The sequence below is a fragment of the Strix aluco genome, chromosome 12 (genome assembly GCF_031877795.1).
Source record: "Strix aluco isolate bStrAlu1 chromosome 12, bStrAlu1.hap1, whole genome shotgun sequence".
In the NCBI taxonomy this organism is placed as follows: domain Eukaryota; kingdom Metazoa; phylum Chordata; class Aves; order Strigiformes; family Strigidae; genus Strix; species Strix aluco.
In genome coordinates, this window is record NC_133942.1 from 4,849,169 (window position 1) to 4,861,860 (window position 12,692).

Consider the following 12,692-nt stretch of genomic DNA (forward strand, 5'->3'; position numbering starts at 1 on the left):
CTGGCGCGGCGCTGGGGGGGGGGGGGGGGGGGCTGTGGAGGCCCCCGCAACGACGACTCCTCGCCCCGCGGCTACTCGCCCGACTCGCCACGGGCAACCGGATTTGGGGTTGGCCGCCTCCGTGCGTGGCGACACACGCAGCCTGTGCAGCCGCGCTGGGCTCGGGCTAAGAGCGGGGAAATGAAAAAAAAGTCGCTTTGACGGAAAGGCGGGAACTTTCTTACGCCGCTCTGGTTGCTGCCGTCCGCGGCACCGAGCGTCGGGAGCGACGCGCCGCTGCCACAAGGCGAAAGGCGGGCTGTGGCCGCGCAGCCTGCGCGGTGGGGTGCGGTCGGTGCCGCCTCCCGCGGAGCTCCCCTCGGGGCCGGGGAGCGGGGGGGAACGGGGACGGCGTCAGCCGCGGCAGAGCGGCCCCGGCCTGAGGGGAGCGGCCGGCGCCGCGCCCCGCCCCGCTCGTGCCGCCCTTCCCCGCGGGCGGGGGCGCTGCGCAGGCGCGGTGGCGGGCGGGCGGGCGCGCGCACACCTGGCGCGGGGGTCGGCGGCGGGAGGGGAGGCGCGCGCGTGCGCATGCGCGCGGAGTGAGGGGGGCGGGCGGGCGGGAGGGAGTGAGGGAGGGGAGGAGCGCGCGGCGAGCGCCCCTCTGGCTCCGTGTGAGGGAGCGGCGGAGCCCGGCGCTGGGACCGGCCCGCGATGGAGTGAGCCCGGCCGCTCCCGCCCGCCCTCCTCGCTGGCCGCTCTCCGGGGTGGCTGCGCGAGCCCCGCCGCCCGGCTGAGGGCCGCCTCCTCGGGGTGCCGCAGGGGCGGACGAGCGGGGAGCGCGCCCCGGCCGGCAGGCAGGCAGGCAGGAGGAGCCCCCCCGGGGGAGGGGCTGGCGCTGGGTGCCCGGCTGCCGGGCGAGGGGAGCGGAGAGATGGCGGCGGGGAGAGCCCGGCGGCTCCTCGGCTCCCTCTGGATCGCCCTTCTCCTCGGGCAGCCGGACCCGGCCGGCGCCGCCGCTCGGAGCGGCTCCCAGAGCCTCCTCACAGGTAGGGACCCGGGCGAGACCCTGACAGCGGCGGCGGGTCCGGGGCTGTGCGGGAGCGGCGGCGGCGGCGGGCGGCGGTCGGGGCGGGCGCGCGGCCCCCGGGGGCTGCGGGAGCCGTCGAGGCGGGCGGCAGCGGGCGCCCTCGGCGCGGCGGGGCCGGCGGCCCGGGAGAGGCGAACGGCGGGGGCTGCCGGTGCCGCGGGGGCTCCGCCGCGCTGCTGCGAGCGGGACGGTGTGGGCGGCGGTGCGCGCACCAGCAGAGGCCACTGCGCGCCTCCCGAAGCGGGCGGGCGTCCCTGCCGGCGCCGGGCGCGGGGAGGCAAACGAGAGGCACCTGAATCCCCTTCTGCAGCGGAAACGCCTCAGCGAGTCACCTGTGTGCCGGCTGCGGGCGAGAGCGCCCGTGCAGCGAGGAGGGGCGCGAACGGGCTCTATCCGAGCTGGAAGACCCGGCCAGCCTTGCTGCAACCGGCAGGGACTCTTACCGGAGGGGAGGTGACAGGCAACCTGTGGAGAGAGGGGAACTTGCCTGAAAACTGTGCCGCAGTAGCCCAGAAATGAGCGATCTGGCAGCATTTCAGTCGCTGTAGTTCTCACACCTTTTACCATTGTTACCTTTAACGATCCAGTGTTGAATCCTGCTTCTTTACAGGCTACGAAAAACGTAATCTCATCCAGATGAAGCATGGTGTGCAAATGAGAAGGCTTGCGAAAAAGGCCCTTGCCTTTAATTGCAGTTAACACTGTAGAAGGCTCCCTAGTTTTGCAGTAATGTTATCTGCTCGTTTTGCAAAATACTGGCTTTAAAAAGTAACTTCTTTCTTCCTCCTCGTCAGCAACGAACTAGTAGAAAGCTTGAGAGAAAATACAGTCTTGAATGCTGGGATTTTTTCTAAAATACTCCCCTGTAGATTGAATCTTGATATTTTAAAAGAAAACTCTGTGCAAGTGAAATTTGGAAAAAACCCTGCTGATTAAAGGAGTGGTTTTTAGCAACTTGGAGAAGTGAGAGTGGTTAAATTAATATTATATGGTGTAATTGCCCTATTGTAAATCACATTAGGCATAAACGTCCGTGGTAGTTCTCATCTTAGATACTACTGATGTGTGCTGACTCCTGTTGATGGGGATATTTTTATCTATTCTACAGTACAAGCTTTGCAGATCCCAGGTCTGAAGCAGATACTCTTTTCCTTTTGAAAAATATACTTGGTCTCAAAGACCTTCAGAGTATGTGTAATAGATAAATTAGTTTTTTTATGTGAGAAATCTTGCCACGTGACTATTCTTTTTTGGTATTTACTGCTCTACTGACAGCTCACTGTAGTTACGGTTGTGTTGGTTGCTCTTTGCTACTTTAAAAAAAAATCCTTTATTTGAGAAAATCAAATTGATAGGTGAAGTTTTATCTGTTGAAACCAAATACGTGAATTAAGTCAGAAAAGGGGGAGTGATGTGCTGAAACATGCAAAATAAAACCTTCCTTGAAGCTGACTGTTCACTGGAGCAGGAATTTGGAAGTGTTGTGGAAATCTTGGAAGTTCTGGTGAACCCCTGCTCTCTCCTCCTTCTCTTTTCTGGAGAGTGTCTTTATGCCATATTGATGGGTACTGTCCCGTTTCATCCCCGGTAAGGACTGGGAGCTGGGCTTTCCCTAACCTTGAGGGTGGTTGTACCTCTTATTTAGAGGGGGTGAGGAACTGAGGAGGAAGAGGCTTTCTTGATTCTCTGTCTCAAATTAAGATGAGTTACTTCATGCATAATGGATGAGTTTCATCTTAATTCACACTGTTTTCCACCTGATTAGTACTATTTTTTAACTAGAAGATGTTCCACATACATTCATATTTGGCAGGTGGGAGAGGGGCATTCAAGTCCATCTTTGCTCGTAGGAGAGAGAGTCGGGTACAGATGTTCCATGTCATGCATGAAAGCGCTCCCCTTTGTGTTTTAGATGCAAGGGTGATGTGACAGTGCTGTCTTCTGTCCCATGTTTTGTGTGAAGCTTGACCTCTTTAGTGTGCTCAAGAGTCTTGTTAGGTTGGCCTAAAGGGCCAGGGAGACAGAGGGACACCTAATTTCTAGGTCCAGGTGGAGGTTTAGCTGTGAGACTCGTGGCTCTGCTTGTCAAGATGGAAGTGCTTCTTGCTATGTCCAAAACAGTAGGTTTTTAATGCAAAAAACCCCCCCAACCGCTCACCAGCAAAATCCTGGCATTTTGGTGTTGATAAAGATGGCACAAATGAGCAGAAGTTGTTAGATTTGGAAGCCCGTATTCTTCGTGTGTAGCCATGTATGTTTGAGTGACATTTGATCCCATCTATAAATAGCCAGTCATTGCTCTCTGAAGAAGAAAAGAGTGTAGCTGAATTGTTTCAGGAAAAAAAATGTTTAACTTCATTAACTTCATTTATTTGTGTATCTGTAAACTTTAGTGTGTTTCCTAGTCTATTTGGTTGCTTTGCAAATAAGGTAAAATGAGCTACAGCTTTGAGAATTAGGACAATATTGCACTTAACTAAGGGAATAAACCCGAAAAAAGTCAGTAGTAAGGAATGAGCATCAAATTAAGCCAAATCGTGCCTCTTGTAACTGTTTGAAGCTGATTTGAGATTAATGTAAAGACTTTGATCTATACAGGACTGCATTATTAAGAATAAAATTGAAGTTGGTGTCACTTTTAATTTTTAATAGAAAAGCTGTGATAACCTATATACACCACTAAGACTGCAAATTAGATTATTCAGAAGCAGGAAATTTGTTCTCTCTCTCCCTGGTATTCTCAAAGTCCTTGGCATCAATGGGTATGTTGTTGTTAAAGGACAAACTGGCAGTTTTGGCAGTCTGTAATCAAGTGCAGTTAGAAATTGGTGGGCATGAAAGCTGCACAGGACTCCCAGAACTGAACAGGTCGTTTTAGCAACGTGTTGATAACAGATCGCTGGTGCAGCATGGGCAGCTGTATAGGATGCTCCTTCCAGGGTGTGACAGTTGTGTATTGAAAGCTAAAGAAGATGGGAGCATACATCATCTGCGTTCCTTAGAAACATAAGGTCATGATTTGTTGCTGTTTTGTATGCACTTCTTGATTATATCTAAAAATATCACAAGTTAAAAATAGAGTAGAAATATTCAGGTCTCGATTACATCCCAAGTCACTTACGCACAGGTCTCCAGTTGATATTCCCGTTTCGTATAAATGTGGTATGTGTCAGCCCCGTGCAGTCTGGGTGTTGCATAGGGTCTGATAGAAGCAGTTTGATTGCTTATGGCTCCTGTGATGTGCAGAGACCAGCGCCGTTGCTTATACACATTTATAAACAGCTAACAGGGAAAAGGTCTGTTGATGCTGGAGCATATTTCTTGCGAGGGTGAACTATTGTTCTAATAGTCAGTGAATCAAGACACCTCTTGCTGGGGTTGTGGTGATGCGCCGTCGCTTGCCCTCGGCTGTAAGTGCCCAAGCAGCGTGTGTTTATTTATTAGTCATCTAAGAAAATGATTTGACTTGCTTATGAAGCAAGCCTAATAAACTAACATTTCAATTTAAAAATTGCAAGAGGTGCGTACACACCTGTGCCTAATATTTATCACACTGAAAAGCAGCAAACAAAAATTGTCATCTTTTTTAAAAAAAAAAATTAAAAAAAAAAATCGCTTGGCTTAGTTACCTCCTGCTAACTTATCAGTGCAATTTAAGCAAGGAAATTACATATGCTAGATTTTTCTTTATATAAATAAGAGTATTTGGTTATTCCTGATGAGGAAATGTCCTTGTGATTTACAAAACACTAACCTTCAACCATAGATTTTCAGAGAAATCTGAAAACTGTGTAGGCACCTAACTCAAGTTTGCTGTGTTGCCAAGAAGAGGAGGGTGGTAAGAAGTGAGCACGGAAATGGAGTGGGAGTTTAAGAAAACTACACAAAGAGCAATACAATATGTTTCTTAACCTTTGATTTCAAGCTATATAAACATTTAACTTGTGCAGCATCAGCCTGAGTATGGTACAGGGTTTGAAGGCAAATTTTTGTACCATCACTAGTTTGGCACGGAAATAATTTCATGTGTAAAATGTATGCTGATACATTTGTAGCTAACTCTTCTAAACGTGCAGGGTTTTAAAAGTTTCACTTTGCATTGTCCGTGGGGAGGTTTAACTGAAATTGTTGCTAATAACTAATTAATGCTTGTTTTCCGTAAGGAACCTGTCCTAGTATCAAGATGTCTGTCAGTGGAAGGGAGGCTTCACTCCACCCCCATTTAACCAGTTTGTAGGGATTTCAGTGGCTGCAAGGCCAAGTTCGCAGCTTCTCATGCGTTCAACGCTGTTACAGAATGGGTTTATTTACTTTCCTATGAATGTTAAAAACTGGGTGTTCAACCCCTGAAAAATCCAAAGTCTTAGTGTTTGGAAATGGCAGCTGAGGCAGTGATCCTGTGTTTTGCTTAGCCTGTGTGCTGGGTTCTGGGTGGAGAGATACTGCCCCAGATATTCAGAGGGGTGCTGCTTCAGATTATTGTGCTGAAATAGGTCTCCGTTCCTTGAATAGTTAAATATAATGCTCTGAGGCTATTGATCTTATAAAAAGACAAAACAGTTCTTAATAGAGAAAATGTCTCAGCACTGTGGAAACAACAGTCATATTTTACTGATTGGATTCTATTGATTTCATTCTCCAGTTAAATTGCCAAGATGAAAGTGGTAATCCTGATTAATTCCATATAAATAGATAAGCACAATCTGTATGTGTATAGTTGCAGAGTTCTTTAGAAAAACTGAAACCCTAGCTTTATATGGCCTATTAGGTGCTTTAATTGTAAGGTTATTTTTACCATTTAGTATTCATGCTGAAGAGAGTATTTTAATTTTACAAAATAAGCAGAGTATCAATTATGATAAATCCTTTTTGCATCAGTTAAATAGCTTTTTTTTTTTTTAATTGAAGCTGCCCTTACCAAGGGGAGTGAAGGAGTTGGCAATGTTCTGCTGCTAAACTTTGTCTGGAGTTTGGGTGATTCCCTGGAGTATGTAACAACCATGAGATGATTGTGTGGTGTAGAAAGTGAAGAGATTTAATGTTTAATTTTAATGAAAACTATTTAATGTCCCTTTAACAATCTGATTAAGAAGTAAATTACTACGAAGTAAAAGGAGGTTTGTTTTCTTTTTTTTTACACTGTGACTAAACAGTATCACTCCACTCATTGCTTCTGGATGTTCTAGAATACCGGAAAGTGGTTGGACATGTTAGTAGGAAAAAAATCACAAGCAGATCTCTAAGGGTGCTGTCCAGAAGGGGCTGTCCAACTTGGGAAATGACTGGGCTCCAAAAATGTTAACTTTTTTTTTTCCTATGGCATTCACTGATTCTCATTGCCACTCGTTGAACTTTCCTGGTTCACCTTTGGTTTGCTGTTGGGACATGACCAGGACTGAATGTGGCATTTTTAGGAAAGGAGTGCACTGGTAATCTGTGATGTGACGATGTTTTATTCTTCCTATTCCTCTTGCATTCTAGTTTTCATAGTTATTCAGGAAGAAATCTTATCTTGAGTTGGTAAGTTGGTCTAGAAACAGTAAATTGCACATTAGAGCTTTTTTCCTAAACGCGTCATTCTGCATACATTAGCAGTGAATTTTCTTTGCTGTGAAGTAGTTTGTGCAGCTGACTTGGTACTGGTTACCATTGAAGAAATTCAGATGGTCTGCTTATGTGAAATTTCTTCATTTGCAAAGTTTAATCTGTTCATCTTCTTAGTGCATTGGGTAGGTGTTGGCTCAATGCATGACTTTTTTTTGATAGTATGAATTTTGACAAATTGGTTAGTTTGTGTCTCAGCAAAGTGTAGCAATTTGGTAATTTTTGGTATCCTCTCACCATCCAGTTTTGTCCAGAGGTCTCTTAAAAGTGGAGAAACTGTTCTGTGATTAAATTGCCCACTACTTCATTCATCTGTTCAAAGAATTTGAATATACTACTGTCCTTTGTAGCCAAGTTAGGTAAGATTTTAATTAAGTTACCCATACTGGAGTGAATCTTACCATGTTTTTGTTAATTTGTGTTTTCCTGTTGCCTTAAAAAACCCCAAACTGTGTACTTGCTGTTTTTTTCATTTATCTACTACAGAAGCTTAGTTTTCAGAAGTAGCTGCGCCACTACTTATAGGTCCATCGGATGTTTTGGCCCTTCAGATAGTGTGCTGTGTTTTTACTTGGTGATGGTGGGAGAGATGTCCTCAAGAAATCCCTTGCGTGTGCTTGGCTGCCGCTGGAGGCCTGAGTGTTGTTTAGTGTTGTCTTGTTTAGTATGATTAGTAATTCCTGTGTTTTTGTACTTCTGCCCCCTGCGCCCTTAGAATTTCACTCCATCTCTCCTACTTTTCTAATTGCCTGTGTACTTCACGTCCTTGTGGGTTTCAGTGGGGCTGTATTTCTGCTTGATTGGTATAGCTGTGTTGAACTTTGCCACCTATTTATGTTTTTTTTTTATCTTTCGCTTAGAATCATGGACAATGTCTTGAGTTGTTTTGATTCTAGCTTTCTGCCCTTACATGTTTGTGGGCTCTTAATATTTTGCCTTTGGTTTTATTTCATGTCTTTTTTACGTGTCTTGAAGCCATCACGTTTTGTGACACTGGGTCTTCCATTATTATTATACTTCGATAAATTTATCTTGTCTGTGCTTTAGGTTTTTTGACACGTGTCTAATGTTGATGTTGACTTGGAGGTCAGTGCAGTGCTGCTAGTATGTGTCTGGTATTCTGTAGTGTGAGATTTGTGCCAATCTAGGTTTAACTGGTGTTTCTTGCCTATTAAAATATTTAGGTTAGACTTCATATGGTTTTGAAGAGACTTTTCTACAGCTTCCATCTATTTAATGTTCTGCATGTAGTTTACAGCAGGGCATTAATGAGTGTTTTTCTGTAAGAATTTTGCTTTATTTAGTGTTTACTATGATATTTTGAGCCACGGAAAGTCTAAGTTTGTCTTCATATTTATGTGAATCTATGAATACATATAATATGTTTATGTCTATAACATAGCACTTCCCACTACATTGTCTTGGAAGTAAAAGCTCTATCTCTGATCGTTTTGGCCCCATTGATTTCTCTTTTATCTTACTTTTGGCAGACACGCCTTTGTATTACTGACATCACTAACAGACTTGAGCACTTGGAGGCAACTTCCAGCTTTTTTTTCAGCTCGTGGTTTTCAGTGTAAGGGTCCGGTAGCTTCCTTCTACTTGGGCTGAGGTGGAGTCAAGTCCTTCTGTATAAGCTTCATCTTTCTCAGTTTTCCTCTGTAGTTAATGAACCTGTACATCTCTTCTTCACGCCGCTCTGCGGTTCATGCATTGAAACCTTATAATGTAACTGTAGTGAGAAAGGGAGCCACAAATAGAGGCATTTGGATATTCTTTCTAAAAGTAGAACAGGCTGCCAAAAGTCATTTAAGTCATTAGACCTGTCATGACTTTTAAGATCTTTTGAGTGTATACTGAGAAGTGGAGTATAGCTTGCTTTCTGAATTTTAAGGTGTTACTGTCACATTTGGTTAAAAAATGAATAATTGCTTGAAACCAGTGGCTGTTGCAGTGTTGTATGTAGCAGGGAGGAAAGCTGGATGTTGACGAGCAGATGAAAAATCTCCAAAAGTAATTTATAAAGCCAAATGTTCCTGTTTGAAAACAGGCAAAGAAGGAAGTGTAAGAGAACTGGAAATAAACGAAAATTGCATCCAGGAATGTTTTTTGATGTGGTAGGACACCTAAACAACTTGTAGTATACTCCTGCGCGGTTGGAACTGGCATTTTTGGTGTTGGGCTGTCAGTGCTCATGTTGCAGAAAATCCAGGTACTTTGCTATCAGCTTGTGAATCTTTTATTAGGAATGTGTCTGGGCAGATACGAAACAGCAGATATGCAGTCGTTGCCAAACGTTCATCCTATTTTCATGTGTTTCGTTTCAGCATCTCAAGCTGGCAGTGCCACTGAAAGGGGGAGGACCTGCGTACTCTGCCCTTCCATTTGCTTTCACAAGCATTTGTGGAGGATGTAGAGGATTGGATCGGTTCCCCGATCTGCTGTGCCATGTGCCTGCATGAATACTTGTATTAGCAGAAGCGAGGGGGTGACATGAGCACATGGGAACAGTGTCATGGGAAAGCGAGATTGCTTTTTCTGGTAGGGGTGAAGATTGGCTTAGTATTTGAATATGAAAAGCACTGTGAACAAAACATATCGTGTGTCTTACGTCACCATATTAATCTTTAATGTTATGATGTATTATAGCATATCAGATCTATAGATTAAAATTTTGTCAGGATGCATTATTGTTTTTAAATGAATTTGCTAATGAAATGTTTCATAAAAGTTCATCTTTAGACTGGTAGTGAGTTTTCAATTTAGCTTTGATTACTGTTTTGGTTTGTTACTTTTTTTCCCCCCTCACTGAAATCTCATTTGTTTGATTCCAAAGTGGGAATAAAGCTACAAGGTTCCCCTTAAAGCACTTAGCCTTCAGGAAAAGAAATGTAAAACTACCAAATAGGTTATGCTTTCAGAAAAGCATAGTGGCCTGGTATTCTTTGAATGCTCTAGGCACTTAAAGTCCAGAGGAAACTTCATTTAATGATGATTACCTTGTGTACCATATAATTTCAGGTGTTGCTTTGAATCTGTCACGTACTAACAGTTGTGTTTGTAGCTTGAGGCTGGGACTTTCAAAATCGTCCGTGTCCCACTAATGAAAACCTGTAAGGGTAACACCAAACTGAAACCTGGTTGGGAGTGTAAGAAAAGCTTAGAGATGTCATCTATGTGACAGCGTGCCAGTGAAGGTGCATGGGAAGCAAACTTGGCAGCCAAACCAAGTGCCGGTATGGGGAGACTTCCAGCCAATTTAATGCCTAAGGATGACATTGCTCAGCTTTTAAAAGTTAATGCTGAAATTAAGTGCCAGGGATGTGCCCACCCTGGGAGGCTGGCATGAAGGTGAGGTGTACTCAGGCTGTATAGCTGGGGGCAAGTGGCGGGACAGAAAACTACTCCCTTCCTGCACTGTGGCTTACCTCGGTATGTTTTTGGTGGTTCTGCAAAGCAGTTCAGGGGAGGGCTTTTTGAAATGACTTAGTTACTCCTTTTTGCTTGAGGAGATAATAGTAATACAGAGGTAGAAGTTGTTACTATGCTGATAACCTGCCTCTACCGAGCCATGTAACGGTGCAGTGCATCTTGTTTAGGTGCTGGTAAAGTGACAGTCTCAGGGATTACATCTGAAATTACAGGAGTATATTATTATTCATTTGCAGGGGCAAATTTAAATACATTTTAATGGGACACAGTATTTTTAGTAGCATTAAGAGCTATTAGAGAGTATACTGCAAATTTTGGGTGTGACAGCCCTCCTTTGTGATTTTCCCAGGTTGCTTCCATTTCTAGAATCTGACGTGGCTTGTCTTCTCTTTGAAGTGTTAAATAGCTTATTTATCCTGATCTTCACATGTAGTTTTTTGCTTATACCTAGTTCAGGTCTTTGGAGCCTTAATTTTAGGTTCTGTAGTTTTTCTTTTGTTGCTATGGTCTCTTTGTACTGATCTCCTTATTTGAAGTTATGTAGTTTTTGAAAAATATCTGAATACCGAGAGGTCAGAAACGGCTTAGATATCTGCAGTGATTTGGTAACCATTTCTATGTTGTGATTTTATGTAACTTTTTTGAGATGCAGATGAAAGAAAACATGCACAAACCATAGCTACAGGAAACGTAGTGTCATATTGGAACTATTGAAGTTTTCTCAGTTGTGTTATTGAGTACAAATCGGTATTCTTCACCTTTCAATTTGTTGTCATTGAGTACAGATAAGTAGTATTCCTTATAGGTGATGTAAATATTGTAGGGCTAGCCTCAAATAAGGAGGCAGAATCTGCAATGTTCACAGCATGTAAATAGAGATTTTCATATTTCAAATTTGAGGCTTTTGGAGGGGTGAAAAGTTGGTTTCTGAATGTGGAAGGAGGAGAAGTCAGGCATCAAATGCATCCCAAGCAGAATCTGGTACATTCTGACTTCTAGGTAGTGCTAGTTAAAGGCTTTTTCTGGTTCAGCTCGAGTGGAATATCTTGCGCTCATGGTAACAGCATTATCAGCCCAAAATCTGAAGTGTTATTTTTCTAAAGTAGTGTTTTTCAGTTGTTTTCTTTATTTACTGTTGTTGTCAGCTTTTCGTTTTACTGAGGAAATCAATCTAAAGGAAAAAAGACAGCATTCACGGTAGCGGAAAGTATCTGTCTATACTAGATCTGATCTGCGTGCATTTCAATCAGCCCTATTTTTTGTTCTCTCTGGAACTTACTGTGGAGGCACGGCTGGTCATGACTCCATAGCAGAGATTGAACCTACGCTTTGGAGTTTCACCGCCTTTGCATTCACATTCATCATGCACAGGCTTTATTACTTTTTCAGGGCATTTTCAGGCATGTCCTTTGCTTATTTATTAAAATTAAAAGGACCTGTAAGAAATAGATTTTTGCCCTTATTTTTATCTTGTGTGATCTTAAAGAAACATTTTGCCCAAGTTCAGCCTATACACACGTCACTCCTGTTTCTGCGGAAGGCTTTGAAAGATTAACAACTGATGCATCTGTAATCATAACAGAAGCACTATATGGAGCATATTGATTGCTTAAATCTAGTTTAGCTCCTGTAATGTAACTTTATCATTCTTAACTTGCACGCTGAAGGGCTGTTGGTTATTGTGAGTGCACTGAGTGGAGGAGAGGGTGTGATGGGGGTGATGGTGGTCATTTAGAGAAAAAAAAAAAAAGGGAAAATAATAATTGGCCTTTGTAGATTCTGCCTTACAGCTACTAGGGGTATCAAGTGCCTTGTTGAATTATTACCACATGCAAAGCTAGATTCACTGGCCTGTCTTGACTGTGATTCCCCTGGGATACAAAGCAGCTGGATTGAATTGGTAAACTGAACCTCAAAACACAACACATCCAGTGAACTACCTATGTCACTAGCATCTGATTGCTTGTAACTTGTCCAGGCTTGCTGTATGTCGGTTGTATTAAGAAGGGAAAGTGGATTGTGGTTGAGTTGATGGTTTGTATCAGTAGCGCGAACATTGAAAATACATGTATCTTTAGAAAATGTGTGTCTCTTGTCACAGAACAAAATCAAGAAATGGTTTTAAGATATGAAGTGCACTCAAGGAGTTCAGGCAGATTTAACTTTGTACTACGGTGTCAGAAAAAAGGTGGAGTTTGGTTTCAGCGAGGAGAGGTTGATGCATGTGTTATAATTCCTTTCTCGTAGCTGTATGGTTATTGTCTGGTGTTACTTGCTACCACAGATCTTTGGAAAACTGAAGGGTAAAGGTCATGCCATTGCTTGAAACATCTGGAAGGGGTGGTAGAATGGGGTAATAATCCGGTCCCTAGTGGCCAGGCAATTGCCATGGGTGTTATTGCTGATTTGTTCTATAACTTCCTTATCAGTGGTTTCAGAAACAGGACTTTATCTTTGAGGGCTTCTAAAGGTGCTCTGTGGGTGCTGAATTCTCTGCAAATAAGGAGAAATATTTCTGTTGTTAGTGCAGTGCAGTTTTTTTAATTGTGGAAGCTGTTACAGTTTTTTAGGTAGCATTTTGGAATTCTAG

General features: G+C 43.8%; 1 protein-coding gene across 9 annotated transcripts in view; it reads left to right on the forward strand.

Annotated features, from left to right (window-relative positions):
- The first annotated feature begins 630 nt into the window (after window positions 1-630).
- Window positions 631-12,692, forward strand: part of NEO1 (neogenin 1) — a 210,905-nt gene continuing 198,843 nt past the window's right edge. For 6 of the 9 annotated variants that reach the window (XM_074837253.1, XM_074837254.1, XM_074837255.1 and 3 more), the window contains exon 1: window positions 632-1,025. In XM_074837253.1, the coding sequence (XP_074693354.1) occupies window positions 911-1,025 (115 nt within the window). In that variant the 5' untranslated portion in view covers window positions 632-910. Of the gene's footprint in view, window positions 1,026-12,692 lie in introns of all 9 variants that reach the window. The other 3 variants (XM_074837258.1, XM_074837261.1, XM_074837262.1) reach the window with 1 other exon arrangement.